This window comes from Falco peregrinus, chromosome 1, assembly GCF_023634155.1.
Source record: "Falco peregrinus isolate bFalPer1 chromosome 1, bFalPer1.pri, whole genome shotgun sequence".
NCBI classification, from domain to species: Eukaryota; Metazoa; Chordata; class Aves; order Falconiformes; family Falconidae; genus Falco; species Falco peregrinus.
Window position 1 is genome coordinate 30042613 of NC_073721.1, and position 26579 is coordinate 30069191.

The 26579-nt window shown below is 46.6% G+C and overlaps 1 protein-coding gene across 4 annotated transcripts in view; it reads left to right on the forward strand.

Moving 5' to 3' along the window:
• SUFU (SUFU negative regulator of hedgehog signaling) overlaps positions 1 to 23502 on the forward strand; it is a 95435-nt gene extending 71933 nt beyond the window's left edge. For all 4 annotated transcript variants that reach the window (XM_055810665.1, XM_055810714.1, XM_055810776.1 and 1 more), the window contains 4 exons: positions 4703 to 4837; positions 6592 to 6730; positions 19724 to 19792; positions 23010 to 23502. In XM_055810665.1, coding sequence (XP_055666640.1) covers positions 4703 to 4837; positions 6592 to 6730; positions 19724 to 19792; positions 23010 to 23099 — 433 coding nt within the window. In that variant the 3' untranslated portion in view covers positions 23100 to 23502. The remainder of the gene's footprint in view (positions 1 to 4702; positions 4838 to 6591; positions 6731 to 19723; positions 19793 to 23009) is intronic.
• The last annotated feature ends 3077 nt before the right edge of the window (positions 23503 to 26579 follow it).

Genomic DNA, 26579 nt, shown 5'->3' on the forward strand with positions numbered 1-26579 from the left:
GTGTGCCATAACTCTGTGTGCCAAGACGCTTAGGGCTCTTTCCCACAACTGCTGGTTTGCCCTTCAGGGGAAACTGTGGGAAAGACGCTGGAAGATTGCCGGCATTTAAGTGATCTTTGACCATATCTTCATTAGGGAGTTGGGGAGGTTTGGAATAGCCACAGTTGGGAAGGGAAGAAAGGAGGAGGGGAAAAAAGTGCTCTGACCTTTCTCTCCCGGCTCTGTCAGCTTTTACTAATTGTTTGCATTTGCAAACTCACGGTGCTGGGTTTGGTACTGAGGAAGCAAGGAGCAGTGACTGTAACTCAGGTTAATGATGCAGTGGGCACCCAGTCCTACAAAGAGCCCCTGCCTTGGCCAGCTTCCAACAGTGTCTCCTTTGTGATTTTGGTACCTGGGAGAGTAACTTGGAAATACAGCAAAATTATGCTCCATGTCAGCAACAAAGCTTGGAAGGGAACAGAGACCTCCTTCCGTGACAGATCCATGCGATCTCAAGCACTCTGATCATAAAGCACAACGCAAATGCAAGAATAAATAAACCTTTCTTAATCTGATCAACCTGGATATTCTTGAATCCTGTAAAATAACTGCCAGCGCTTGCTTGAGAAGAGATTGCTATGAACATGACTTATAAGGAGGCTACATCCAAACTTTGTGCAACCCATTGATTGCATTGGCCATTTTCCAGGTTCCCCATGGGCTGCTGCTAATTGGCATAAAATTAAGCAGGTTGCAGCTACCCTCATCTTTAATACAGAGGGGGCCCCCAGGAGGCTACAGGTTCCAGCGCGCAGCTGCTCACCTTGAGAAGGAGCATAGCACGCTGGGATGTGTAGTCTCCTTGGGCCCTTTCTCCCTATTGACAGAAGTCTGGGGAAGCTGCAGGCCACATTGGATACCTTTGCAATAGTTTGACCATCCCTCTCTCTCCAAAATTTAAAAAAAAAAAAAAAAATCAAATACAGCTTTGGTTAAGTCCATGGACTGTTAATCAGCATTAATAAGATTTAACAATATTTAAAAAAAAAACCAAAAAAAAACCCCAACAAACAGAATTTCCTCTTTCTCTTCTCCACCCAGAAGCAGACTACTGGTAGAAACCAAAGCTGGAAAAAATAGTTGAAAGTCAGCTAAAGTCACCTTGGTAACTGCAGCAATACACTTGCCCAGAACAGGAGACATCAAACCCAACTACAAACAGCTTTAAAGAAACAAAAAGAATGTAATCATCTAAAGAATTAATCTGACAACTGCCCACGTTTACACCTCCCACAAGCTCCCAATCAGAGGGAAATGCGCTTTAATCTCCTCCAACTCCCCTCCAGTTTCACAAAACACGAGATGTGCAGTCCTTAAACTGGGGCATTTCCGGCATGCTGCTTCCATTTAAATCTACTGCCTTTCCTAATGCAGCAGCCCTGGATTTTGCAGACTTGTTTTTTCTGGACACTGAGAAATATGAAATTTTTTGTGTGGGTTGGATGAAGTATTAAATATGGAATAGACAAAGTTTGCAACATTTTACATGATAGCTAGATCTTAGTCATAACAAGTAAAACTCCACTGGCTTATGCTGCTGATTTATTTGGTGATGGGGTGGAAGAAGCAAAGGCTTATGGGTAACTGACAGTTGTAAAACCAGGGATGGTAAGTGTTAGAAAGCAAGCATTTTCTACATTTTCTTCTGAGGCTGAAAACTACAAGCTGTGGATCACAATGTGTGTTATGACATGAACTTTTTATTAATAACAACCTAGAAGTCCTGCTGACCCTTCATCGGGGCCATCACTCTTGAGAAGGGTCAGCTCCTGGATTTCCATTCCCAAAGAGAGAATTTTAATGGGTCTTGCCGAGTCCGTGTGTCATGCTTCCAGCTTGAGACCTGCTATGATTCTGTGTTCTAGAGTCTGAAAGTGATGGCACTGTGGCCTCTTGATGTGTTACATGCAGTCCACAACACACAACTCTTGTTCAGAAAAGTATAGCTTAGATTGAAGTTTATTTGATTTCTGCTGTTGGAGTGTTGCCCTTAAGTTTAAATAGCTGAAATTGTGTGAGCTCCGCAAAAGTAAAACAAGAAACACTGAGACTGTGACTATTTTGGAAAAGTTTTGTGGAAAGGATTAATACTTCCATGTCATTCAAAGTATTAACTACCATTTTGCTTCACTCCTTCACCTTTTTGACAGAAGGGCTGGTTACTTATTAACGTGAAGACATAATTATTGACAGCCTTAAAGTCATGACAGTTCCGTTTGATAGTTACACATTAGTCAACATCTTCTCTTGAGCGTGTAATGACAAACAGCATTTGCTGTTTTTAATAAGACTTAGAAAGCTTTGCCCCTTGTCTCCAGAATATTGTCGTCATTCCTATTATTGCATTAACAACCGGAGGCTGTTTCCCCTCTGGACTTCAACTCCATTGTGCTAGCAGCTCTACTGGCTAGCGTGGTGGAAATCTAAAAACCCACCTTCAGCTCGGGGCGGGGGGAGGGGATTTGGAGCCCAGGGGTGTAGGGAACTGTCCTGTGGCTGTCTGTCCTTCCAAAGCATGATCCTACAGCAGCAGTTGCCTGGGAGGCTGTGTTATGGGACATGCCCAGCACACTTTAGGCAGTCCAGGTGAGAAGGGTAGTCTCTTGTCTGTAGCAGTAATGTTGCTGTAAAACTCCTGATCTGCCTCAGGGTGCATAAACTCTGGAACTGCATTTAAGAGTGCAAGCTTATGGCCTGTTTGAAAATCATGCGTTGCTAATGGCTGACCCTTTTGGTAGGGATTGATAAATGAATGATTGGAAGCTGTAGACCACAGGCTGACTTTCCCACAGCTCACTGTGTATATAAGATCTGATAAGGAAGTTGAGGCAAAGCTTAGCTTAAGGTCAACTGATCATTAATCAACTGTAACTGCACTTCTCAGGTAATCAGCCTGCAAAATGCTGGCCCACTCCACTCTTTGAAGACCCCACCTATAAAGTGCTGTAAAATGTTTGCTGAAGTAGATTAAGCATACCTTTAAATGCCACCTATAGACTACAAAGCATGTTGTGTCTTTGTTTCAGGGTTAACCTGCTAGACTGACACTCTGCTGACTGTCAGGCCATCAGCCCACCCCGAGCACAAGCTGTATCCTGACCTGCTGTGTCCTTGCTGGGTCCATTATTGCTTTTGTGCACTGCTAAGGCAGAACATGGGATGCATTTTACAGTTTTTGCCTTGCAGAGAGCTGAGCTGCTCAGATTTTTTTTCCTGCATGTCTCTGACATGGCCGTGCAGAGTATTTGGAGAAAGGCACTGTGAGACACCAGAGTTTATCTTGTATCCTTATTTTAGAGTGGGCAGCTCAGCAGCCTGGCTGAAAGGCTCACCTGGGACTCGGTGACCTGGCAGAAGCAATGCCACACTGAACTGTATTACTCTGTGTATGGTGGATGGGAGTAATTTTGGGAGAGCACCCAAATGTAAGATCACATAGATGTGTGATCTAAGTCAGCTCACAAGGGTCAAGCTGTTTCTTTACAATCATTTCCAGATGTACATTAGAGGTGGTTCCACTTGGGTGGAGGAAGGATCCAGGCTTGTTTTAACAGTGTTCCCAAATGGAGGCACAGGCCAATAACCTTGTTTGGCTTTTGGTCTGTCTGGCACAATGGAACATTGCAATGTGGCATCTTTCAGTTCCCTCCTGCTTTCCCTGTTCCCCTCCTCTGGTGATTCTGCACTATAGAAACTCTTATCAAAGTCTTACCTCTGTTAAGTTCACATGGAACACCAGGTGACAAAAATATAAATCGTGTATCAGACGCATCACATCAGTTCATGTCATCTGCAAAAATCATAAACCACCCACCACCACCACCCTGCTTTATTCTTTGTTCTGGACTATCAGTTAAGGGATCATGCTGATGCTCTTTGAACATATAAAGTGTTTATGGTCAAGTATTTTGAGATATACCATTTGATTGTCTAGAGGATTCTGTCTGGTGAAGTTCCTAATCCTGTAACAACATAACCTTTAGTTGTAGCTTTCTGCTGGTCTTGCAGAATTGAATTAATAAGAAAGCAAAACTGCACTGTCCTAAAGCAGCCCCACTTAAAAAGGAAAACAGTTTGGGGATGCCCTACTCATCACATGTAGAGTCTATCTTTTGGCTGTTGCACTTGATGCTGGTGGAAGCAGAGGATTCTCAAAACCTTTAAGTTGAACCATGCAAAGAAATCATGTGAAGGCAATTGTAGAGATGCTTCAGACCTCAAAGATATTCAGGCAAGGGCACAGGGGACTGGACAACTCTTCCCTGCAGACCACTGCCTAAAGAATCCTAAGGTAAAGCAAAAGCGGGAGGGGGGGCTCACTTGGTAATTCTTCCAAGCCATTTTATAGTGCTTTGGGGTTTTTGAGAGTGTTGTTTTGCTCCAGTTCTTTACAGAATTTGTATTTCTTGTATGCAGGGAAGGGATGCACCATGTGTGTGCACAAATTCAGATCCTAGGTCGATAAATCAAGGTGAAGAGCTGCATGCTGGGACTGGTAGTCTGAGGGAGACTGTGTCTGTAGGGGTGATGAAAACTCAGATGAGTCTTCATAACAGTTTGCTCCCATGTCCTTCAATATTTGCACAATCACTCTGAAATGCAGCAGAAATCGCACACAGCACTGGGATCCTGAATACATGTATTTTGCCTCTTTTCTTAGAAGCCGTAAGGACAGTTTAGAAAGCGAGAGCTCAGCAGCTATCATTCCTCATGAGCTAATCCGCACGAGGCAGCTGGAGAGTGTACACCTGAAATTTAACCAGGAGTCCGGAGCACTCATTCCCCTCTGTCTAAGGTAAGTGAAGCTGTCCTCCCCTCAGCTTGCGTTTAACGTGCCACTTTTGCCTTGTGGCATTGTTTCACCGTACAGACATGCATGCAATGGGTCTTTAAAGGCCAGAGCTGAGATATTTTGCCAAAACACATTAGAAACAGATGATTCTTTGCATGTGTGTTCATCATGGTAAGATTGTTTCCCATTCTTTTTATGTCCTCCAGTGTATTTTGAGTGCTGAAACAGGACAGGGTTAGTATAGGGATTTTTTTTATTAGCCTAATACTGGCAACTCTGTGATAACAAAGGGATGTCTTAATGTACTTTGTCATAGAAATCCCTTAAGTTGTTAATTCTGTCTTATGGACTCAGACACAAGTAGTTGTGCAAAGTCTGTTTGCAGTCACTTTATGCATGCAAGTACATTTTTTAGACAAATTACATCCCCTGTATGACTGAAGGGGCAAAACATTGCTTGTATTCTCAACACATTGTCTTTTGAAGGTTCAGGCTGTGCATACCACTGTAAGTTACGTTTCTAGGTTTCTACAATTTCAGTCAGCACTGTTTCTAAAAATACCTGTGGCAAATGTTGTAGTCCTTAACATAAAAATGAACTACAGGGTAGAGACAAATGATTGTAGGTGATTGAGTTACTTTAGCTTAATGAGTTACGTCTGTAGTATCAGAGTTAGCAGCAACGGGTGCATACTTGCCTGTGCCTGTTGAGAAACCAATGGAATAATTAACATGAACACATTTTATTTTATATCACAAACATGTGAACAGTCTGTCCTGATCAGTTACCACAGCTCAGCTGACCAGCAGTAACTCGTCAAGCAACTGTGACTCTGTTAAGCGCTGTGTATCTTACCTGAAGTTTTCCTCCTTGTATGTTGGAGGCCATGGATGCATGTCACACATGCTCAGAGCCTAAATACCAGAGCCATGATTTTCCCTATGTAAATCACTGAGCGAAGAAAAAGGGAAATGATACCATAGATGCTCATGTACCCATATTTTTAGCATTTGTTTAAGTAACACAGGTTACATTTGTCAAGCTCCAGGGCAGTGGATTACTAGGTATTGTCACGGTAGGTAAGTTTGGCCCCACCAATGAGCCTGCTTAGAAATGCATCTTCACATTCTCTTGTAGGCTTTTGAAAATTTTCACGTTTTTTAATACTGTGCTGCTGCTTCTGAAGCCATATGGTCACTCGTGACCATGAAGGATGAGGAGCAGAGTCACAGCTGTGGAGGAGCCACTGGAATCCAGCACTCCATGGTCAGAATAAAGATCTGCCAACATGTGATCGCCTCAAAGTGGGAGAGGGATGTAGTTTAGTAGTGGGCTTGGCAGTGTTAGGTTAACTGTTGGACTCAGTGATGTTACAGGTCCTTTCCAACCTAAAGGGTTCTGTGATGTGGAGTCTGGATTCTCTTCTGCAGTTTTCATCTTACTGAAAGCCTGGCAGTCCCCTGCCCATACATACATCGGCATCTCATCATGGGGATAGACATGCAGTGGGCTTTAGATACATTCTAGTTCTATAACAAGGCCCTGAGATTAAGGGGGGAGATAAGGAGGTACTCCCTGCCTCAGAAGGAGGCTTGTGACCTGTTTTGTGGAGCAAATTGTATACTCCTGAAAAATGAATCGTTCCTGCCTTCAAAATGGTTTCCCATGCTGATGGCAGAAGCTGTAGCGATATATCTTCATCATTCTGTTGAACGCTGCTCACACCCTCTCAATTCATGCATGTTTTATTCCCCAGGGGAAGGCTGTTACATGGACGGCACTTTACATATAAAAGTATTACAGGGGATACAGCAATCACGTTTGTATCAACGGGAGTAGAAGGAGCCTTTGCTACAGAAGAGCACCCTTATGCAGCACATGGACCTTGGTTACAAGTGAGAGAGCCTTCTTCCTTTTTCTCCCTCTTCTTCCTTTACTGTGTCCTAAAAATAATCCTGCTAAGGGCTTATGTGGTTTGAAAGTGTAACAAACCTGTGTTTTCTGCTGCAACATCTCTCATAGCTCTTGCGTAATATTTTCAGTAATTACGGACTCAAAAAGTAATGGTGAACTGTTACTATTTATATTAATGGAACTCAAATTGATAAACAGTGGCTGGAAAGTTCAAAAAATCATCTGTGAATACAGTAGTGTCCATTTCCTGGAGTCAGCAAACACTTTACAGGCTGTATTTACTCTTGATTTCTTCCAGAAGGGAATTTGGGGAGGCAGAGTGGAATGACCTAAACAAGAATGGAGCCAGGGCGGAAAAACTTAAAAGCTGTGGGGCTGTGATCCTACAGAGCCAAGATCTCAGTTTTACATCATCCCTAACAGGAGAGCAGCGCAGAGAGCACTGCTTCTCTCAGTGTTAGCTCTTTCCTATTGATTCTTTGACAAAAGCTGATGTCTGAAGCACCCACACATTTTCTGCACCCAGATTTTTTCTGTATCACAGATTTTCCTTGGAAACTCCCCATCTGCCTGGTGTTGAGAGTCAGCCCTGTGGAGCAGTGATGCACTATATGCATGCACTACATCTCTGCCTTCACTATTACAGGGGCACTCCTGCCTTCCCCTCTGTTTCGAAGGCAGGGGTTCATTTTAGCGTTGCAGTGTTGCAGTTAACCTTCCAGTGACTTTTTTCAAGGCATTCCACTGCCCCTGTTCATACGTCTGGAGGACATCATACCTTGAAATCTGTATGACTTGTAAAGGAGCTGATCTTGGCTAGAATCATCTCATGGAGGGATTTTCAAAGAGCTTGCATGCTTTGATTGTACTGACTGGAAAGCGCAACACTCCTGTAATGATTAACAGCAAAGGGTCAGGTTTAACGGTGGGTCATTTGCTGTTGGTTCCTATGCTTGCCAACACATGATACACAGGATCTTGTGACTGTATTAACTCCAAACATAATAGGTTTGTTTGCATTTACATCGCATCTCCAAATGTATTGATGTGTAGAGTAGTCAGGTAGCCTCTAAACAGTGAAGAATGGCAATAATTAGGTCGCCATTCAGACAAGTTAACCCTTAAGAATCTGGATGCTTCTATGCCTGTTACTTTGTTGCTGAATACGATAGAAGGTTTTTGGAGTAGGTGAGAGGGAAAGGTGAAGAATTGCTGGCCTCTGAGTGGTAAGGAGAAGCAAGTTCCCTTGCTTATCTCCTACACAGGTCAGCATATAGGACTGGCTCTGCTGCTGGCTCCTGCCCTGTCCTGTGACAAGAATGAAGGACAGACTGGGTGGGGGAGGAAGGGAGGCTAAAAGCAGCTTGGGACAACAGGAGGAGCACCCGGTTGTGTGAGATACACGTGGGCGTGTCTGAGGCTCTTGGCTTAGTGTGCAATGGGAGGCTTGATCCGTGCTCAGCAGTCCCTTGTGGTGTTGGGAGCAGAGGAGGGAGGTTCATGTGGCTTTGCTTTCCAGAACTAAAGCAGTTGTGGTGCATAAAATTTCCAAGGAGGCGAGCTGTGTTTGGTTTAGTCCCTTGCGGCCTGGGCTGGCTGAGTTGGCAAGCCCTGCAAAGCTTTCACAGCAAGGCCCAGAGAGGATTTGCCTCCTCCCTCGCTTGGGACCCCAGGCACAGCGATGAGCTCCAGGGAGAGTTGGTGGCTGAAAACAGATCACTGCAATGCAGGGGCTTGTTGCAAAGACAAGTAAATGGAGGGACCATGGAGAGGAAGAGAGATGGCAGGCATCTCCTCCTGTGGACTTTTTCCCTATCTTACAGGAGAAATAAGAGCCTGAAAAATCCTGGCCTCAACTCTGCAGCAGCCAGAGACTGACTTCTCTTGAGCCTGAGCTTTGGTGCAGTGAAAGCCCAAACCTGCAGACTAAACACAGTACCTCCTGTTTACATCTCGTGGGCTGGAGTGGAGCATGTCCAGGGTGGGACAGGCCAGAGAGCTGCTGCACAGTCTGTCAGCCCCCGCTGCCCAGGCTGAACAGTGAGCTGAGAGTCAGTGGGCACCAGTGAAGGGTTAGCAGCTGACAGGAGTTTGGCAGGTCCCAGTGCCGTTCCTACCAGGCAGGTGTCTGTATCACCACCGCAGCTGGTACTCGGCGGGAGCTGTTTTAGCAGTCTCAGCAGAAAAGGCAAGGAGTCATTAGACCACAGAGATTGTACGCCCCATTTCTATCAACAGTCTTTCCAGGTCACGTTCAAGGCATGTTAGTAGGGGAAGCCTGTCCTGCTGCTGCCCATGCTCTGGGGATGATTAGATTATTTCATTCTCCAGAGCTGTCAAATTGGCACCTTTCCCAAGTACTTGGATATATTTTTTTTATTTAAGTAACATTTAATTAGTTCTAAGAAGCTAAATTCTATTAAAGGTCTAAGCATGTCAGGCTGGTTTGTTTCTGAACTTCTTCCACAGTGTCATGTATTGTTGAATAGGGAAATTGCTTTGACTCAGAAATGTACAAACATATTCAAGAAGTCCTCCTTGTTAACACTAGACTCCTGTTTATATGCTAGTTACCGTGGCAAAGTCTCTGATGTGTAACACTTGCATTAACATTACACGTGATCAAAGGCTTCCACAGTTCTTTCTTCCACTCCCCTTCCCCCAGTGCTGTGACAGCAGAGCCCCCACACTGCCTGCTAGGCACCTCTCCTCTCCTTTCCAAGGAGCAGATGTTCCAGATGCACAAAGAAGGGCTGCGCAGGATGTGTCTGGCCACATGTTGGAGGGTTGAGGTTGCTGATCATGCAGACAGACTCTGACATTAACTGCCCCACAATTACATTCATATTCGTGGTGAAGTGTCCAAGGTTCTTGGTCCAACATCTGAGCTGTGCCAAGCGTGCAGTTCATCACAGATCAACCTTATTTGTCTCTAAAACCTACCCAAAGCAAGGTGAGGTTATGTGTGTGTTCTCCCTCCCTCCCTCCCTTACTGAGGTTCCAGCAGATGATTGAGATGCTCTGTTGAAATGTGTAACTGATCAAGCCCATCCCAATAAAGTTGCCTGAGCCTTTAATACATATTAATATTATCCTGGGGTAGTTTGTGTCAAAGCCTGTCAGCATGCATCATCCTTTGGGAATTACCATCATTAAGTCTCCAGTGATGGGAGTCAGGACATGCTTCTGCAAAGCTCCTCTGCTTTTATGTGGAGCTCTCTGCCCGTCTAGCACAAAGCAGACTGTTCTCCCCTCCTACCTTGCTCACCTGGGCTGCTTACTCTCCCCAGAGGGGAGAAGGAGGTTTGTTTAACATTACCTTTAGATAATTTCTGCTCCTGCTGCTTTAGGCAGTCATTGTTCTAGGGAAGAAGATGACACTCAAGTCTTTGATCATGTGCAACGTACATGTTATGCATCAGATATTGTTGCAGACTCTGACATATGAGCCAATACAGTGCAGTAAAAACAAACCTAGAGAGTCCTTGTTAACTGCAAATTCTAGCACACAATTTAAGAAGTATCTCTGCACTTTAGCCTTGCCCCTGTTACACACGTGTATTTATACTACATCTAATTGAAGCATCGTACATACTTTTTACAAAGCATGCCTGCCTCATTCAGTGCGCAGATGCAATGTGTTTGGGGGATGAATCAAGAGTGTGGAGTAAAGTAGACTCTTGCCTATAGGATTCCCACTTTGTCAAAATTAGGTGGTGTGTAATGAATGAGGCAGGTCATTGCAGAAAAATCACAATAGCCCTATAGCAAAGCCTGTTAAATATTGCCCTGGAGAACTGGATCCCGTTCCTGCCTCTACTACTCTGTTCTTTCTCAATGCTGTTTGAGAGTCTTGAGCTAAAATGTTCTCGCATGGCAACTGAGTTTGTGTTCTTCATGTTCTGGATGCCCAGCTCAAAGCCTGAGGTCTGATCTGTGTTCCCAGTGGCAGGAGGAGGCAGGGAGGAATTCCTCAGTGGTTACCCCTGTGCCCTGCAAGGTCTGAACAGGCTGGAAAACAGGGACCTGCAAGTCTCAAGATGGTCACCTGCGAGAAGTAGACATTCAGATTCAATTTTGTCTTCATTCATTTTCCCATGTCTGTTCAGGACAACCTTCTTCCAGTCATCCTGTGAAGATTAATTCAGTGCTTGCCAAGTATTCCAGCTCCACAGATGAACACCAGAAACAGTTTCAGGAAGAGATTAAAATTTGTTCTTGCAGGTCAGGAGAGAGAAGGGATCTCTCTGGGGTGGGAGGTCAGCCTGGGAGTCGAAAACCCATGTTCAGCTCCCTACTCTTGCTGATTTTCTCTGTGACTTTGTTAAGTCTCTTAGCTTCTTTTAGCCTCCCTCCCCCATCTGCTGCACAGAGAGGAGTGCTTCCCTGCCTCACAGAAGTGTGAGGCTGAGCACGTCAGAGGCTGTGAGAGTGGTAAGGACAGTAAGATTAGGTACTTCCAGTGTAATCCATGCTGGCAGTAGTTGGATGGAGCGTACTAAATAAAGGGGAAGAGAGTAGGAGGGAACAGGGAAACAACTTGAATGATAATGAAAAGAAATGATGACTAATGCTGCATTCAGTGAGCAGAACCGTCCTGAGGACTGAGCGGGGCAGAGGTCTTGTGGGAGAAAAACTGCAGGCGATCCTGTGATTACAGATTTGTTTCGTGAGGCAGACGTACACTGGGGCCAAATTAGCATGGCACAGACAATCTCTGTGCAGCCATTTCCAAAGCTTTATATGCCTGATGTCACTGATCTCTTAAGTGTAGAGGGTTTTTTCCAGGTAATTTACTCGGTTTCAGGACGAATCCTGTTAGGCAGATGGAGGCTATGGTTCATTTGCAGTTGGCACCCTCCGATTCTCAGCACAAGGTCCGTGTCTCTGCATGAGCTGAGGAGCTCACGGCAGTGGTGGGGTATTATCCTCTGGCACTAGCTGCTGCTGGAGGACACTGCTCACCTCCTGTGCCAGTAGATTTGCGATGTCCAGCAGAAAGCATGTGGATGCTGGAGCTGTGGAAATGAGGTTCTCCTCCAGTCTCCCTGCCTTTTGTGTTGCCTCCAGCTTTGGCCTCTGATCTGCCCTCCATCCTGTTCTTCTGTGTCTCCGTCTTCCCCTCATCCTGGCCCGTCTCTGCTTTCCTCTCCTCCCCTTCATTTAAGTTTGCAGATTCCTTCTCCTCCTCCTCCACACGGCCTGACTTCCAGCAGAAACGCTGAGTGCTGGAGAGTTTCCCTGCCTTTAGTCCTGATGTGCCTGGTGCCATAGCAATCCTTGCCACTCAGAAGAATGATCAGAGGGAAAACTGCTCCTTAGCTGCCTCTGCCCTGTGTTTGCCTCTGCCCTAAGGCAGAGCTGCCTTAGGCTGGGACATGCTCTATGAAGAACAGCTCTTCAGTACATCTTTCTGCCTTTCTCTGAAAGGCAGTGGGCAAACGGTGACTTTCAGAGGCTTCTGACTTGGCAAAGCATTTTCACAATCAGGAGAAAGACTTTCCCTTGACCTCCAGAGCACTTTTTTGCTAATCTCCATCACGTTCCTCATAAGGGTAGTTCTTGTGCTTTGCAACAAAATGATCGTACTCATTTGTTAGTACTGTCAAAAAATTATTTTTTTCAAAAAACCTCTCTGGGATAACCTGATTGTTTTTCCTCTAAAAACCTTTAAACAAAAAACCCCACCAAAACCAAGGCATCCAGCATGGAAAAATAAGTTGAGGCTTAGGACAGCAAGGTCACACTGCTCATAGAAAATGTTAAATGTGCCTGTAGGCAGGATAGGTACATGGAGGCTGTGGGAAGCATCCAGCGTTCATGAACTATCAACATGCACTATCTATGCTGGCAGTTGCAGCAGAGGCGGGGGACTACTGTGAGCAGGGTCATGGGAGATGATCCATTCTTTTGGTTTGGCAACCTAAGTGAAAAATCTGGGAAAGAAGATCAAACTGAGCGCAATCTTTAAATATTTTCAGTTTTTCTTGCTGAAACAAAAGCCTTTAAGAGACGAAAAGCTGAAAAAAAAATCTTTTGTGCTGAATGAAACCAGAAATAGGTTTTCTTCAATAAAAACAGAAAAGAAAAAAAAAATCTAGTTTTGTAGAACGGAGCTGGAGTTGTTAGAAGTTTTGCCTTCTCTAATGAATTTTGAGGGATAAAGCACTCATGTAGGGTATGAGAAACTCATATTTTATTTCTTTCTTTTTATTTGAACCCCTGTTTCTACTTCTTGGCTTTATGGGCACCACAACTATATTTTGGTTCTTCCTCAGCTCATCCAATTGGAGTTGTTCCACATCATATAAACACTGAATTAGTCACAGAGACAGAGAGCACAAGAGAATGACTCTGTTCCGGTAGAGTTAGGACATTCCCCTGGAAATGAGCACATCTGGTTCTTCTCTCTGCTATACCACATGTTAAATCATTTATGCACATTGGCATAATGGCAGCAGCAGAGGTTCAAAGCAACGTTTGAATGAGCTACTCTGATGCTTGAGATGTGTGCTTGTAAGTGGCAGCTATGGGTCCAGTCCTCTCTTGAACAGATAGGGATTGATTTTTGGGTCTCCCCAAACTTGAATAGATGTGTTACGCCTAGCACAGTGAGCTTAAGGACAACACCCACAAACTGGCTGAAGTCATGTACAACTACAACCTGCTCTTCTCCAAAGCGTTTTTATGCATCTACCTCAAGAAGACCTTTTTCAGAATCTTTTGGGTGGCTTCCCACAAATTCTTGGGCAGGTCTAGGAAATCTAAGCTAACACTTTTCCAGTAAGTTTATTGTCTTCCCCAAATGCTCCCCAAAACCTTGCTGCATTATCCCTTTGTGTTCTTCTTCCCCACTGCTGAATGAGACACTGGAAGAAACTTAAACTAGGGTAGAAATGTCCCATCAGGTCGTCACGATCCTCCCCGTATCAGCTCTCCTGCAGCATGTTCTCTAGTACTTTGTCCAGGCTAGTTTTTGCATGAGTCAAGTTCTTTCATCCTTCTTAAGCCGGCTGACTATCCTGCCACCTAATGCCCCTCCCTTGCTACTCAAACTACATTTTGGCTGCTTTGTGGAGGATTTTTTCCACCCACTTGGAGCATTCACTGAAATGCCTGTTCTTCCTCTGCTTTTTCACTCTGAAAGAATTAGTACTGCCTGTTGTCTTGGCTCCCTTGTCAGCCCTCTCACCAACTGAGCCAAACTTTACGTGTTCACTCCATGCAGACCTGTCTGCAAAGACAGCGGCTCTTCTCAGTCTTGGCTCTGAGAAGCCCAGGTCCCCAGTATCAGCCTTGTAGTTGGGAATGTCATGGAGGGATCCCACAAGGTCAAAATCTTTCAGTGTCATCATATACTTCCTCTTCTGGGATTGTAACACGGTGGTGTGAAGCAACAGGGTCCCTGAGGCATCCGTGAGTGGATGTTGTTCCTTTACAAGGAGGATTGTGAGTCTTCTGGAGGAGCAACAGTGGAATTTCCCATCAAAGGTGTTTGTTGCAATACTGATACCTCTGAGGCTGTAATGAGAGCTGCGGTGGACTGTGGTGGACTCAGGCGCTTCTCTGAAGGTGGCCTCTTCAGGCAGTGTCAGGGCTGGGTGTGACGTAGTAGGATGCAGCGACAGGGCCTCTGCCCTGAACCACTTGCAATCAAAGCAAAGCAGCGCAGAGAAGGCCAAGCCAAGGGGAGAGCAGAGACATGGGCTGGGGGACGCTTGTGGCACAAAGCATGATTCATCAGGGGGTTTTACTGGTAATGTTTAATTTCAGTGAGAAATGCTGACGCACTTTAACTTCACTTTGTGCTGTGCTGTCAACAGGAATTAAGCTGAAACATTTTCAGACCAAAGGGCTTCTTAAAGTTGCTGGATATTTGCAGATGTAACAGATGACATAAGATGGCTTAGGGTACAGCTGCTCCACCCATTCCAGGCATAGCACCTGGATGGATGAACCCCTTCTTAGAAGGGTTGGTATGGTTACACAGGGGTTTATTGCTATGTGTCCCCACCTTCTCTGGCTGAGCCATACAAGCCAGCTCTGTACTAAGTCCAGAACTAATAAACCATGGTTTCCTTTCTTTGACAAACCTGCTAGAAAAGCAAGTGGCAGTGTTTAATGCAAACAAAGCACTGGGGCAAAGTGTGGGATTGGTTTGTTTCTAGGTAGGCAAGAAAATTGGGTATTATCGGTAAAAGCACCCCTGCTTCATTGTCCCTTGGCCAATCGCATGTGTCTTGCCCTGGATAAAGCATGTTTCCTGAAGTTGGACAGAGCTGCAGCTCAATTCCTAGCTCAGCTTCTGGTGGTCTTCCTTGATCAAAGAGTTGCCAGCTGTGCCAGTCTTTCAACATCAGTGTGACCTCTGGCCCCAGCGAGCCTTTCCTGAGCTAAGAATTTCAACCTTCACGGTCTCGTATTGAACCCTATAGTAAGAGATGGGGTGTTAACTGTGGTGTGGTATCTATTTAATGTTTTACTAAGCACCAGTTGCTTTCACAGTCAGCCGAACTACTCTGGAGCCCCATGACCTTGTGTGCATTTTTAGATCTCGCCTGTTCTCATACACTTGCGGCCGCATACCTGTAACAAGTCACAATACAGGCTTCTCAACTATCTGCGGGTGTGAAAGCTTCAACACTGAAAGCTTCAACACAAGCTCCTTCAGTTGATCCGTAGGTGAGCCCTGTAGGCAAGGTTTCAGCAAGCTCAGGTGAGATTTGCCACGAGAGGGAGACATCATGCATGCAGCCCATGTGTTCCCTGAACGCGTCCACCTGAATAAAACAGCCTAGCCTGGTATTTTGTAACATGTCTGGACACATGCAGCTGTTAGTCAGGTGGTGAGAACCCAGACTTCGGACCCCGGTTGTGTGGTAGGTACTTGTGATAGAAAACAGGGCTTATCTTTTGGCTAGCCATCATCTTCCAGGCATCTGCAGCATGACTAACAGCCACAAAGCACACAGAAAATGGAATCTAGATCTGCTAGCAAAGGGATAGCACGTGTCTGGTCCTCTCTGGGTCAGGTCAGGATGATCCTGGTGCGAGCAGGACCATGCAGCACTGAAGGAGATGTTTCAGATACCCGCAGCTGGCTGGCAAGGCCGTTCCCTGTTCGTACTGCAAACAGCCATTACAAAGACAGCTACACCCTATAACTAGCTTCGGCAGGCTGGGCCAGCAAGAGTGTTTGTGCAGAGCTGTGAAAACACAGCACTGCGAGCACCCGGCTGCTGTGGCACCTTGGATGCCCGCTGATGCTCGGGAAAGCTCCTTTGCTTCCTCAGCACCGCCGAGAGATTTCATGGGAGAAAAGGCCTGTTCAGTGCACGTGGGATGGTTTCATTTGCCCTCCAGATTGCATTGGCTTTTCCCATGGCTGCAGCACAACAGCAGGACTCTGTTTTCCTTTGGGAAGGGAATAAGCTGCTTCATCATTGTGATCTTTGTGCAGTGTCCTGTTGATAAGATCAGTTAACAGCATCGGAGAAAAACTCTAGATTCAGGTCTGAAATATAAAGTGAACGGAGCCTATTTGTTTAATTTGAGCTTCTAACATTTAAATCCCAGAGGAAATTAAATTAGGTGCCTAAAGCAATGGCAGTCTGTCATGTTTATTTGCTGGGAATGTCACCTTTAATATCATGCACATATAATGTGTGTGTGTTAATGTAATGGGGTATCATACTGTGCAGGAGCAGGCACGCTACAAGAACTGGAAACCTGAAATATTGTGAGTGAGGGGAGCTGAGATGGGATTGGATTTATTCTCATCCTTCTCCGTAGGAGCAAAGACTCACTGACCAGCGTGCAGGTGGTTTTGCTGATTGCAGGTGGGGGTGGCAGCCTGATCTATGAGCACAGGGCTGTATGCTCTTGAGCCATTTTGATTAGGCAACTTTTAAGAGGGGAAATCTTGTCTACATGCAAATTCAAGGATGACAGTACTTCCTGCTTCTAAGCCCTCTTCAGCTGTTGGTGTGCTGTGGACACATGCCTTGCCTCTGTATCCTTGGGAGAGCTCAAGAGTGCTGGATTCCTGTGCTGAGGGACACGGCTGTTTGGTTACACCCGTGCTTCGGAGACTCTCTTCTTCTCCAGGAAGGAGAGCAGCTCTCCCCACCAGCATGGGGTGGTAGGGTTTGGGGTGGGTTTTTTCTGACTCGGGCTGTTAAGGATGGGCTCTGAGTGACACACTGTGTGAATGTCACTGCAGCAGTTTGTCATTGCAGCCTGTGATGCCTGCCCTCCAGCAAAGTTAACTATCTATGCAGGGCTTACAGAATGGCACTGCAATATTTTTTCAGTGCGCTGCATAGAGCAGACTGCCAGTGCTTTGATCCCACACAGTCCACAAGACAGCTGAGCTGTGGACCCCTGTCGTACTCCACTTGTCAGACCCTTTAGGGAGCCAGTTCAGCTCACTGCATCAGTGGAATTTGGTTTTTTTTTCAGCTGGATTACTAAAATTCACTGAGAGGGGGCAGTGAGCTGCAGATGGGCTTCAGCAATCTCAGAGGGTTGCACCCCAGGTTAATGCTAGCCACAGTGCTCCATGTAGGTTTGCTCCTACTCTGGGAGTCTGTGGTTTAGCCAGGACCTGACCTATCTCCCTTTTCTCTCTCTCCACCCTTTGCTGTTTACCCCTGCATACCCTGTCTTGTTTTCCTCCAGCCTCAGAGCAGCTGGCTGCCTCGCACACATGGTTCCCATTTCTCTCCTGCCTCTGGCACCTTGGGAGCACCCAGGGGTCTTCCTGCTGTGCTTGTCTTCTAGTTCCCCTGCCAAAGCTGTGGCTCCTCATTCCTGCTCCGTCACCCGTCCCAACCTCTGGCATTTTTGCTCATCCGCGAATGGCTGAATATTCATTTCCTCCTTGCCTGATTGCTGTGAATACCAATTCCTCCTCCTTTTTCCGGCTGTTCTGTAGATTTTGATGTCTGCCAAATTGTTTTCATTCCCTCACCCCATTGCAGGCTGCACCTCCGCAGAAAGCGATCTGCTCGGTGCAGAGCCCCAGCTCCCCACCCAGCTCTTCCTCCTGAGCTGAGCGATCGGGTTGCCCTCCTGCCTCCAACACGGACAAACGGCTTCCTCCTCCTGCAAACAGTCAACAAACGAGTGCCTCCAGTTCAACAGGCAGAATAGTTACAGGCTCCTGCAAGGAGACTGCAGTAGTTTGCGGTGGTACTGCGTGTTTCAGTGCAATGTTTCTCAGCTTGCCAGTCTGCAGATTGGTGCCAGGTTGCAGAGTCCTGTCCAAAGCAGCAAGCTTCTGGCTCCTAGCTGAAGCAGGTTTTTTTCAGGCTCCATCAGAAAGGCCTGATGGAGGTGCCTGCATCCATGCTGAGCAGCTCAGCCGTAAACCCTGGCCTGGAAGCCTGCTGCAGGTTGAAGCTAAGTGAAGACGGGAATGTGGTGGAAAGGGGAGACTGCAGTTCCCTGCTCCTCTGGGAAGTCTGTGTGCAGTGGCAGCAGTGTGGCAAGGTTGAAGAGGAGAGAACTGCAGGCACCTGGTAGCTCTTGGATCTGGATTTGGTGTTTTCGGATCTCTTTTCTTGCCAACCAAAGGAAGAAAGGGAGACGAGAGGCTTCCCTTTCTCTTTCTGTCCAATAGCCCTGCTCGTGTGTTACCAAAATGGAGCCCAGAGGCTTCCACTTGCCAAACAGCCCACGGCATCCCTGTGGTCATTCACTCCCCACTGGTGTTACTGGTACCAAGGAGCTGGTGGGGATGGAAGGTGGTTTCCTGCATGGAGGTGGGACAGTGGAGAGCAGTGGGGCTTAGCTCCATCAGCGGGCACTTAGCTCCATCAGTGTTTGGTGCTGGAGCGCTCCCTTCTCTGGGAGGGAGCACAGACCCTCACGGCTGGGGAGAACGGGGAAGGGTGAGAAAGGGGGCGTGGAAATGGTGGTTGTTTCAGAATGGAAAGCAATGCCAGAGACAGATGAAGTGATGGAGTGAAGGAAGGAAAGAAGGAGCAGGGGGTAAGAAACAAACCTGTAGGTTGAAATGGGAATAATCCACATGATACTGCTGCAACCTAACTCCCAGGAATGCTGCTCCAAGGCCCCCTCACTGTGTGGGGATGTTTGCCTGGTCCCACACTACCGTCTCTGCTCCCGTGCCAAGCCAGCTGGCCTGCCTAGAGCTCTGGCCTTTATGGCTGTTGTGAAGAGAGGCAGGATGTGTTTGCTTTTGGCTATCACGTGCTTTTTTAAAGAGGGTGGGAGTTCCTCCCCTTGAATTCCTGGGGCTAGTTTCCCCCCCAGTGTCTCTGGTATGTGTGACTTGGGGGGCTCCATGGAACCAGGGCCGTGGCCCTCAGCTGGGAATTTTGACCTGTTGGCAGCTGCTTTCCTTGGCCACTTCATGCTTTTTAACCTGACCTTGAGATGAGCCAGAATTTTTCCCAGCGCAAGTGTGCGAGATGGTCATGTGCAGTACAGTGTGGAGGTGCCTATTGCGGGCACCTCTGGGAGCATCTGCCATACCCAGCATGTGCTTCATCTGAACGATGTGCTGCGCTTGGGTCAGAGCCCTCCCCGTGCCCGGAGCACCGGCTCTGGACAGGTCTCAGGCTCTCCCTGCGCTGTTGTTTCCTGATTAAACTGTGAGTTTAACTTCAGTGGATCAGATGAAAGTGGCTGTCTCCCACTGTCTCTCCAACAGTTGTTATCTTGACCCCTTTTTCTCCTTCCCCACACTGTCTAAAGCCAAGCCTCTAATTTTAGACAGAGGAGGATAATTGAGGGTCAAAAAGATTGCTGTATAATTTTTTTTCAGTGGTTGGGATGGGAGGCAAGGTTGGGAGCTCCTTGCCCTCAAACCTTTGTATTGCAGGAAAGAAGGGCACAGGGGAAGGAGTGAGATGGTACAGTCTGCTTTCTGCAGAAGTCATTCTGTTTCTTGGCACTTAGCTAAAACTAGCAGTGTAAAGGCGTAAACTACTGTATTTCCTTTGCAGATCCTATTGACTGAAGAGTTTGTAGAGAGAATGCTGGAAGATTTAGAAGATCTGAATTCTCCAGAGGAAGTAAGGCTGCGTCATTCCCATATCTCCCATGTACTGTCCCATAGAGCTCAGCCCATCCTGCAGCTTGCCTTTGATCCTCCCCTCCACTCACAGGCTGAAGCCCTGCCCTGTAGTCTCAAGGCCTTGCTAAACTTTCACATCTGCTGTGAACTGAGGCACTGAGAGAAGGGATTGCAGTATAAACAGGGCAGGGATGGATATTAAGGGAAACTCTCTATTTCCTTTCCATCAGTGTCTTTCCCAACATGGTATCTGAGTGCCCTGGATCAAAGCAGTAGTGTCTGGGCCAGGTGGTGGGGTTTCTTCCATGCCATGCATAGTGTCCTCGGCAGCAGCTCCAGGCACACCACCTTCCCTGCTTTCAGAAAGGCTGAAAGGGGTGGCAACACATTTAGTGCTGAACAATCTATTGTAGAGGCCTCCTTTTTTTGGTTTGGGGGGCAGGCAGGGGCTTTTGCACATCTGCTACTTGGCCTTCACCTGCCGCCTCTGCGTGGTGTGCAAAGGACCATCACCAGCCTGGAAGTGTTATAGCAGCAGCCAAGGGAGCTTTATAAAGCTTTGCTGTACAGTACTAAACTTCCCCCTGCCATGTGATCTCTTCCTGGGGAACATTTAACACCCTGTCTCCCATGCATGCCATATAAATACTCTGCTTGACTTCAAAGAGCAGTGGCAGAAATGACATGTAATATTTTTAATCCCATTTTTTACAGCTCCCTGCAGACTCTAAAGAAACTTTCCTTGGCTTGTAGAGCAGCCCTCCCATCGCTCACCCTGCTCCCCTCCCCCCAGGAAAATCTCAGGGCTCTAATTGTTTAATCCAGAGTTGATTTAATGCCAGGGTGTTCTTCTCTGTGTGAGTGAGGGGAGCATGCTGCTGGCTGTGCAGTGACTTTCAGGCCAGCTTTTATCCAGTTAAACCTAATCCAAAGCTCATTTTTGCTAGCGACATGGAAGCCCAGGAGCACTTTGGTTTGAAGGCCCTTTAGTTAAGGCTTTGGATGCCTCATAGTCCTTCACTTTCCACTGAGAGGCAGAGGCAATGAGCATGGCAGCTCCTGGCACAGGGACTGGGCATTTGGTTCTGAGTTACTGTGACTTTTCTAAATTAAAGAGTGAAAAACAAACAAATGCAAAGGATGGCTTCTCCAAGAGGATTGCTTTGGAACCACTCCTGTTTATAAAAAGGAAAATACTTGAGATGAAATGTGATCTTTCAGCATCCAGATTCCTCCAAGGATTTGTAACTTGCAGGACCCTGGTTTGGGCCAACTGAAGGCGTTCCTCAGCAACCCTAACCACTGCTGCTGATATTCATGTGGTAGAATGAAGCACTGCAAGGACAGTTCGCTGCATAAAGAGCCACCTGTGTTAAATGAAATTCAGTGAAATGATCTGTCTGAATATCTTTAGCATGTTTTTCATATACCCTGGACACTGAACGCAGAAGAATCCCCTGGGCAGTGCAGGGCCACCAGATTATATGGTGCAAGCTATACCCGGGGTTTGAGTTTAAAAAAAAACAACCATAAGTAGGACTTGGGCTGTTTATGTTTCCTAGAGGAGAAAGAGTGGGAGTTTATGGTAGCTGCTATCCTGGAGGATCCTCCTGCCATGCCTGGGTCATGGGTCAGACCCTGAACCTCCAACCCGACATACTAGGGTCAGTGGGTGCCAGCTGCAGGTAACCCTCATACACAGCTGCAAACAGAGCAAGGTCAGGAGCAAATTCACATTAGAGCCATCCTTTCTGTGGAGCAGGCAGCTGGCGGGCATCTCCTTTACTGGGAACCTGCCGTTGGGTGTGCATTAGGGGCGCTTAGGGGAAGAAAAACAAGTAATTGGATAAAGATGGATGACGCACAGGTCACTGTCCGCTTCCACCAACTCTCTAATTCACATAGCCCCTAGGAAGCTTATGGCACTGCTGGCCTTGGTCTGAGGACTCTCTTGGGAGAGGACCACTGTATCTGTAACCATTCTGATTTAGCTGCTTCCAGGTCAGATTGTCACTGGTGGTATGGGATCCTGGTGAGATTCCTCCCTGGGAGTCCCATCCCTCCCACAGGGACTCGCAGTGTCACACGGTGCTACACTGTGGGTGCAGCAGAGTTTTAAAAGCAAAATGATCCTGCAGACTGCCTTACACAGCTGTCCCCTGTGTGTTTTGGAGCCTCAGGCTGGGCACTGGGATTGTGTGAAATGCTCATGCAGAACTGGTTGCCATTCAGCTGTGGATGGGGCAAATTTGTAGCCTAAGAGATTCCACCTCCCACCTCCCTCCCCAGAGCTTTTTTTTTGAGAGATCTGTATGAATGCATGGGCCCTGGTCAAATGCGGCTGTGAAAAGGGTTGGCGGTAAGGTTCCTTGAAGCTCTGTCCCTACATGGTTGCGTTTGGCATCAGAGATGTTGAGGTGACTTCCCAGCCTAAGGCAGCGTACCCTGGAGTGACATCAGGATGGGACCAGTACACTTGCCTTGTTTGGGAAACATTGGCCAGAGACAGTGCTGTGTAAACCAGACTGGGGCAAAAAAATCTCCATTCTGTGTGCTTCAATCAATGTTTGCAAAACAGCCGGGGCAGCCAAGTGCCTGTGTGAATGTGAGGCATTGTATGGGCGCTCTGCAAAGCCTTTGTACCAATGATGGGCAGGGCTGGAGCAGAAGCGCTGTTCAGGCACGCTGGCTTTCCCCAGCCAGGGCAGCACAGTTTGCCCTCCCACAGGTGATGGCCCTTTGCAAGCCTGTCACCCGGCAGGGCCATGCTAGCTCACGTACATCCTACCCCGCACAAGCAAGAGTTTGAAAGCTGCCGTAAGTTTCCCTTGAAAGCAAATGGGGGCTCTGGGGGCCGGAGTAGGTGAAAGGAAAGGGACGTGGTCAGGTAGGAGGGGAGATAGTTCAGCTGCAAACTTCCAGAGAGGTTGGGCAGAGGAAATGGTGATGGGGATAGAAACCCTCCAGAATCTGTCTGATGAAATAAACAGCACTTGAGCTGAAAGCTCAGAACTTTACTTTGGCAGCTGAGGCACAGGCCACATTATCTAATGTCCACTGCTGTCCAAAACATACTGATGGGGAAATGTTTTCTTGGTGGCCTCTTGTTTTAAAAAATAATAATAACATGGGGCTGCCTGCCTTTGTGATGATTTTGGGTTTTCTGTGCAGGTTGCAGAGATACACATTAACTGGTTCTTTTCACTGTCTTACAGTTTAAACTTCCAAAGGAGTACAGCTGGCCTGAAAAGAAACTGAAAGTTTCCATCTTGCCAGATGCCGTGTTCGACAACCCGTTGCATTAGAGCTGAATTACACCCTTCTAACGACTGGGAGAGCCAAGTTACTGTCCATTACCCAGTGACTCACAGGATAATTAATGCAGTAAAAACTCTGCCTGCAAATAAAAGTTTGCTGTACAACCACTGCAAACAGAAGAGGAGCTACTCAGCACCAGCCCAGACCGAACTGAGCCCTTTCCTTTATCCTTCCCAAGGCTGAGCTCTCTGGGAACAGCCTGCGTATGTGTGAGTGTGAGTGAGAAATATTTAACTATGAAAATTAGTAGTAAGAATCCTTTCTCTCTCCTAGCTACAGAACTCCCCTCTGCCTTAGCCCAGGGTGTAGACGCTCTGCACGCCTGTATTTACACATGCATTTCTGCCAGGTGCGAGCCTATAATCCATGGATTAAATGTTCTTTACGTGACTCTGGAGTCCTTTTGTTAGCCAAACTTTTACTGACTGCAGAACTGTTCTTCCATGTGCTATTTTTTTTTTCTTTTCAGAAACGGAATGGTATTTCCCCTGTTTAAAGGAGGCCAAAAGCTCACATGCTTGAAGCCGAACAGATTTAAAGATGAACTTTCTAGTTCAGTCAAGAAAAACAAACCCAGATCCTCCCTGCCCTCAAATTAGGCATGTTTTAAGTGTTGGTCTTGGTGCTATTAGCTATGGTATCGCTGCAAACAGAGGCAACTTTATTCTCGCGCATCCTGTCCTTGTGCCTGAACCCCAGGGAAGGTCGCAACCTCTGGTTTTGCACAGGCAGGAGGAAGAAAGCTACTGGGGCGGGGGAGATCTCCTGTTTACAGTGTGTTTATCTTTAAAGAGATACTGTCAAGTATTTTTTCCTTGCTATTGTACAGAATCTGAGAAGCTAGAAAGGACCATTTGTTCACAGGGACAACTTCAGCAGCTCTGCAGGATCCAGAGGGCTGCTTGAAAGCATATGAAATGGAGATCTCTGCTGCCCTAGTGTAGCAGAGAGGAGATTCAGCCTCAGTAAAGCCAACTATTCTCCCTGTTCCAGCAGGGCTGTGCCCTAGTGCAGCTCCATTTTCCCCTCTAGCCTCTCTGTGGTGGCTCTTGTTGCTTACATCCCTCCTTTCAGATAGATTTGAACTGTAGGGCATGAAAATCAGTTTGAAAAGACCCTCTCTCTAGATCCCTGTGGCTTCCTCCTTGGAGCAAAACGTGGTGTGCGGAGGAGACTGTCTCTGCAGGGTCAGGTTGTGTCTCTGCATCAAGATGCTGGCCCCCCTGGATATACTGCAGCAAAGCACCGCAGGCTTTACCCCCTGCTGCTGTTGCAGGTTGTTTCTGATGCATATTTCCCAGCCTTCCTCTGCCCATTGTCTTTTGGTGACAGCTCTTCACTCCTTGTCGGGGGAGGTGCAGCTTTCCTTCCACCCCTTTCTACCTACAAGATAACTTGGCGATTTATGTGCAGTTTGCTCTGTGATCGTAATACAAGTATAACAAAAGCTTTTAACACTTCACTCCCCTGATCAAACAGCAAAGTCCAAGGAGGCCTCACAGTACCCCAGGGTTGGTTTTTTGTTTGTTTTCTGATTTAATTTCTTCCTGGCTCAGTCAGCTTTGATGTTTTTTGCATATATTTGAGGCTGGTTAATGTTGGTCAAGAAGCAGAGCTAGGAGCCACAAAGCTTTCCTTGGACTTGCTACAGAATTCTTCTGTGGCCTCAGGCAAGTCACTCAATGTCTCTCTGTGCAGAGAGGGTGATTATTGACTAGAGGGCTGTAGGACCTACCGAAGCATGCCAGGGTTTGCAGGGGAGGGCGTGCTTTGTGTACAAAGTAGTATTTGTATTATTATAATTGTTGTTATATTATAATTTAAGGCAGGCCAAATGCAGGGTCCAACACTGCTCGGCAGAACCTTCCTTTCTGCAAAGCTACGAAAGCAATTTACATGTAAATGAGTTTGTCATTTTGTCTGAACTCAGAGGATCATCTTAAAATCCTGCTGCGAAAGAACAAACTTTCAGATATCTGCATGTGCCAGCCAGAGTGATTTCTGTGCTGTGGCAGACTGCATTCATCCGTGGGATCTCTTGGCCAGTTTTCATTGTCCTGGTTAGCACTAAGCATCCCTTCTGCACTGTAGATGTATATGCAGGGGACAGCGTGGGCGAGAAAGCAGCATGAAAATGTACCAGTCCAGCATCAAATACGACGTTCCCAAGTGTCGCACCGCAAGATCATGAACAAACAGACAATTGTGGCAATCGGGAAAAAGGCAAGGACAACAACTACAATTTTGTCCCAAAGCCATCCACCAACAGTAGCCCATGGACTGCTCTCGTATGAGCTTGCTGGGGGTGTCTGCAGCAGAGCTGGCCCATTGCCACGATGCTGGCTGCTCTTCCTTGTTTCCAGATGCTAACTCTCATTAAAAGGAGCTTAAAATCCGCATCTTAGTGGAGAAAAGGGACATTTGGAAGGTCAATTGTTGCTGTTCCTGCAGAGATCAGCACGGGGCAAAGAAGTCCATCAGACCCTCTCTGGGCTCCAACACACATCTGGAAAGCTTAGGACCTCCTGCTCTACGAACTCTTTGAGCCTTCGCAGCAGGGATGTGGCGCTGTATGCAGGGAAGGCACCTCCTCCAAGCTTGCTTGTGCTCCAGTTCTGCCTTTCTCATGTGTTTGTTTTCCTCACCATATTTACTCTCATCAGACGCTCTGGGTTGGGTTTTCATTGACTTCAGAGGGAGCACGCTGAATGCATTTGAAAATCCACCCAGTATCCTTGTGTGTGTGTGTATTTTTGTTCCATGTCATGTATTTATATATAGTTCTGTGTATTTGAGTTATGAACAGGTGGCATGCCAGAAATCTCTATTTCTTAGACACATTCTCATAGATCTTTGCTGGTAGCCAGATAACAATTGAGGGGAAGGTTTGAAGGGAAGGAAATTAAATCGTATTTAGTTAAGGGGAAAAATATTACACAAATTACTGTTAAAATAGAAATATCTGTCTTATTGTTAGACCAGCTATAAGAGAGAAACTGGTGAAAGTCAGCCCTTAAGCTCCGAGGTCATGTCGCTGCCTCTCAACAGTTATCTAAGAATAAGAAAGTTGAATGTTCCTCAGTATTGTGAAGAGCTGTGCACCCACAGGACCTTCCCTCCCCTGATTCACATCAAGTTTGCAACTGTGCCAAAGGCTTACTCATTGGCAAGTAAATGAGATCTCAAGTTTGGATGTTTTCATCTTCGGGCAAGAGGACATGCCTGTGTGTGAAGGAAATGGCAAAGAAACCTTTGCATTTTAGCGAGCAAGTAGTTTAAAAAAGGGAAATGCATCAGTGTTAATAAACGCCACAGTAATTTTTTAGCCCAGACCTGCTGAGATGGTACGTCCATCCAGTGGTGCTGATTTTTTCTGGATTGTGTAGGCCTGAAGCAGGATTGTATGAAACCAAAACCTGAGGCTTGTGTTGGCAAAAGATAGTAATCGGGATGGAAATGAATGCAGT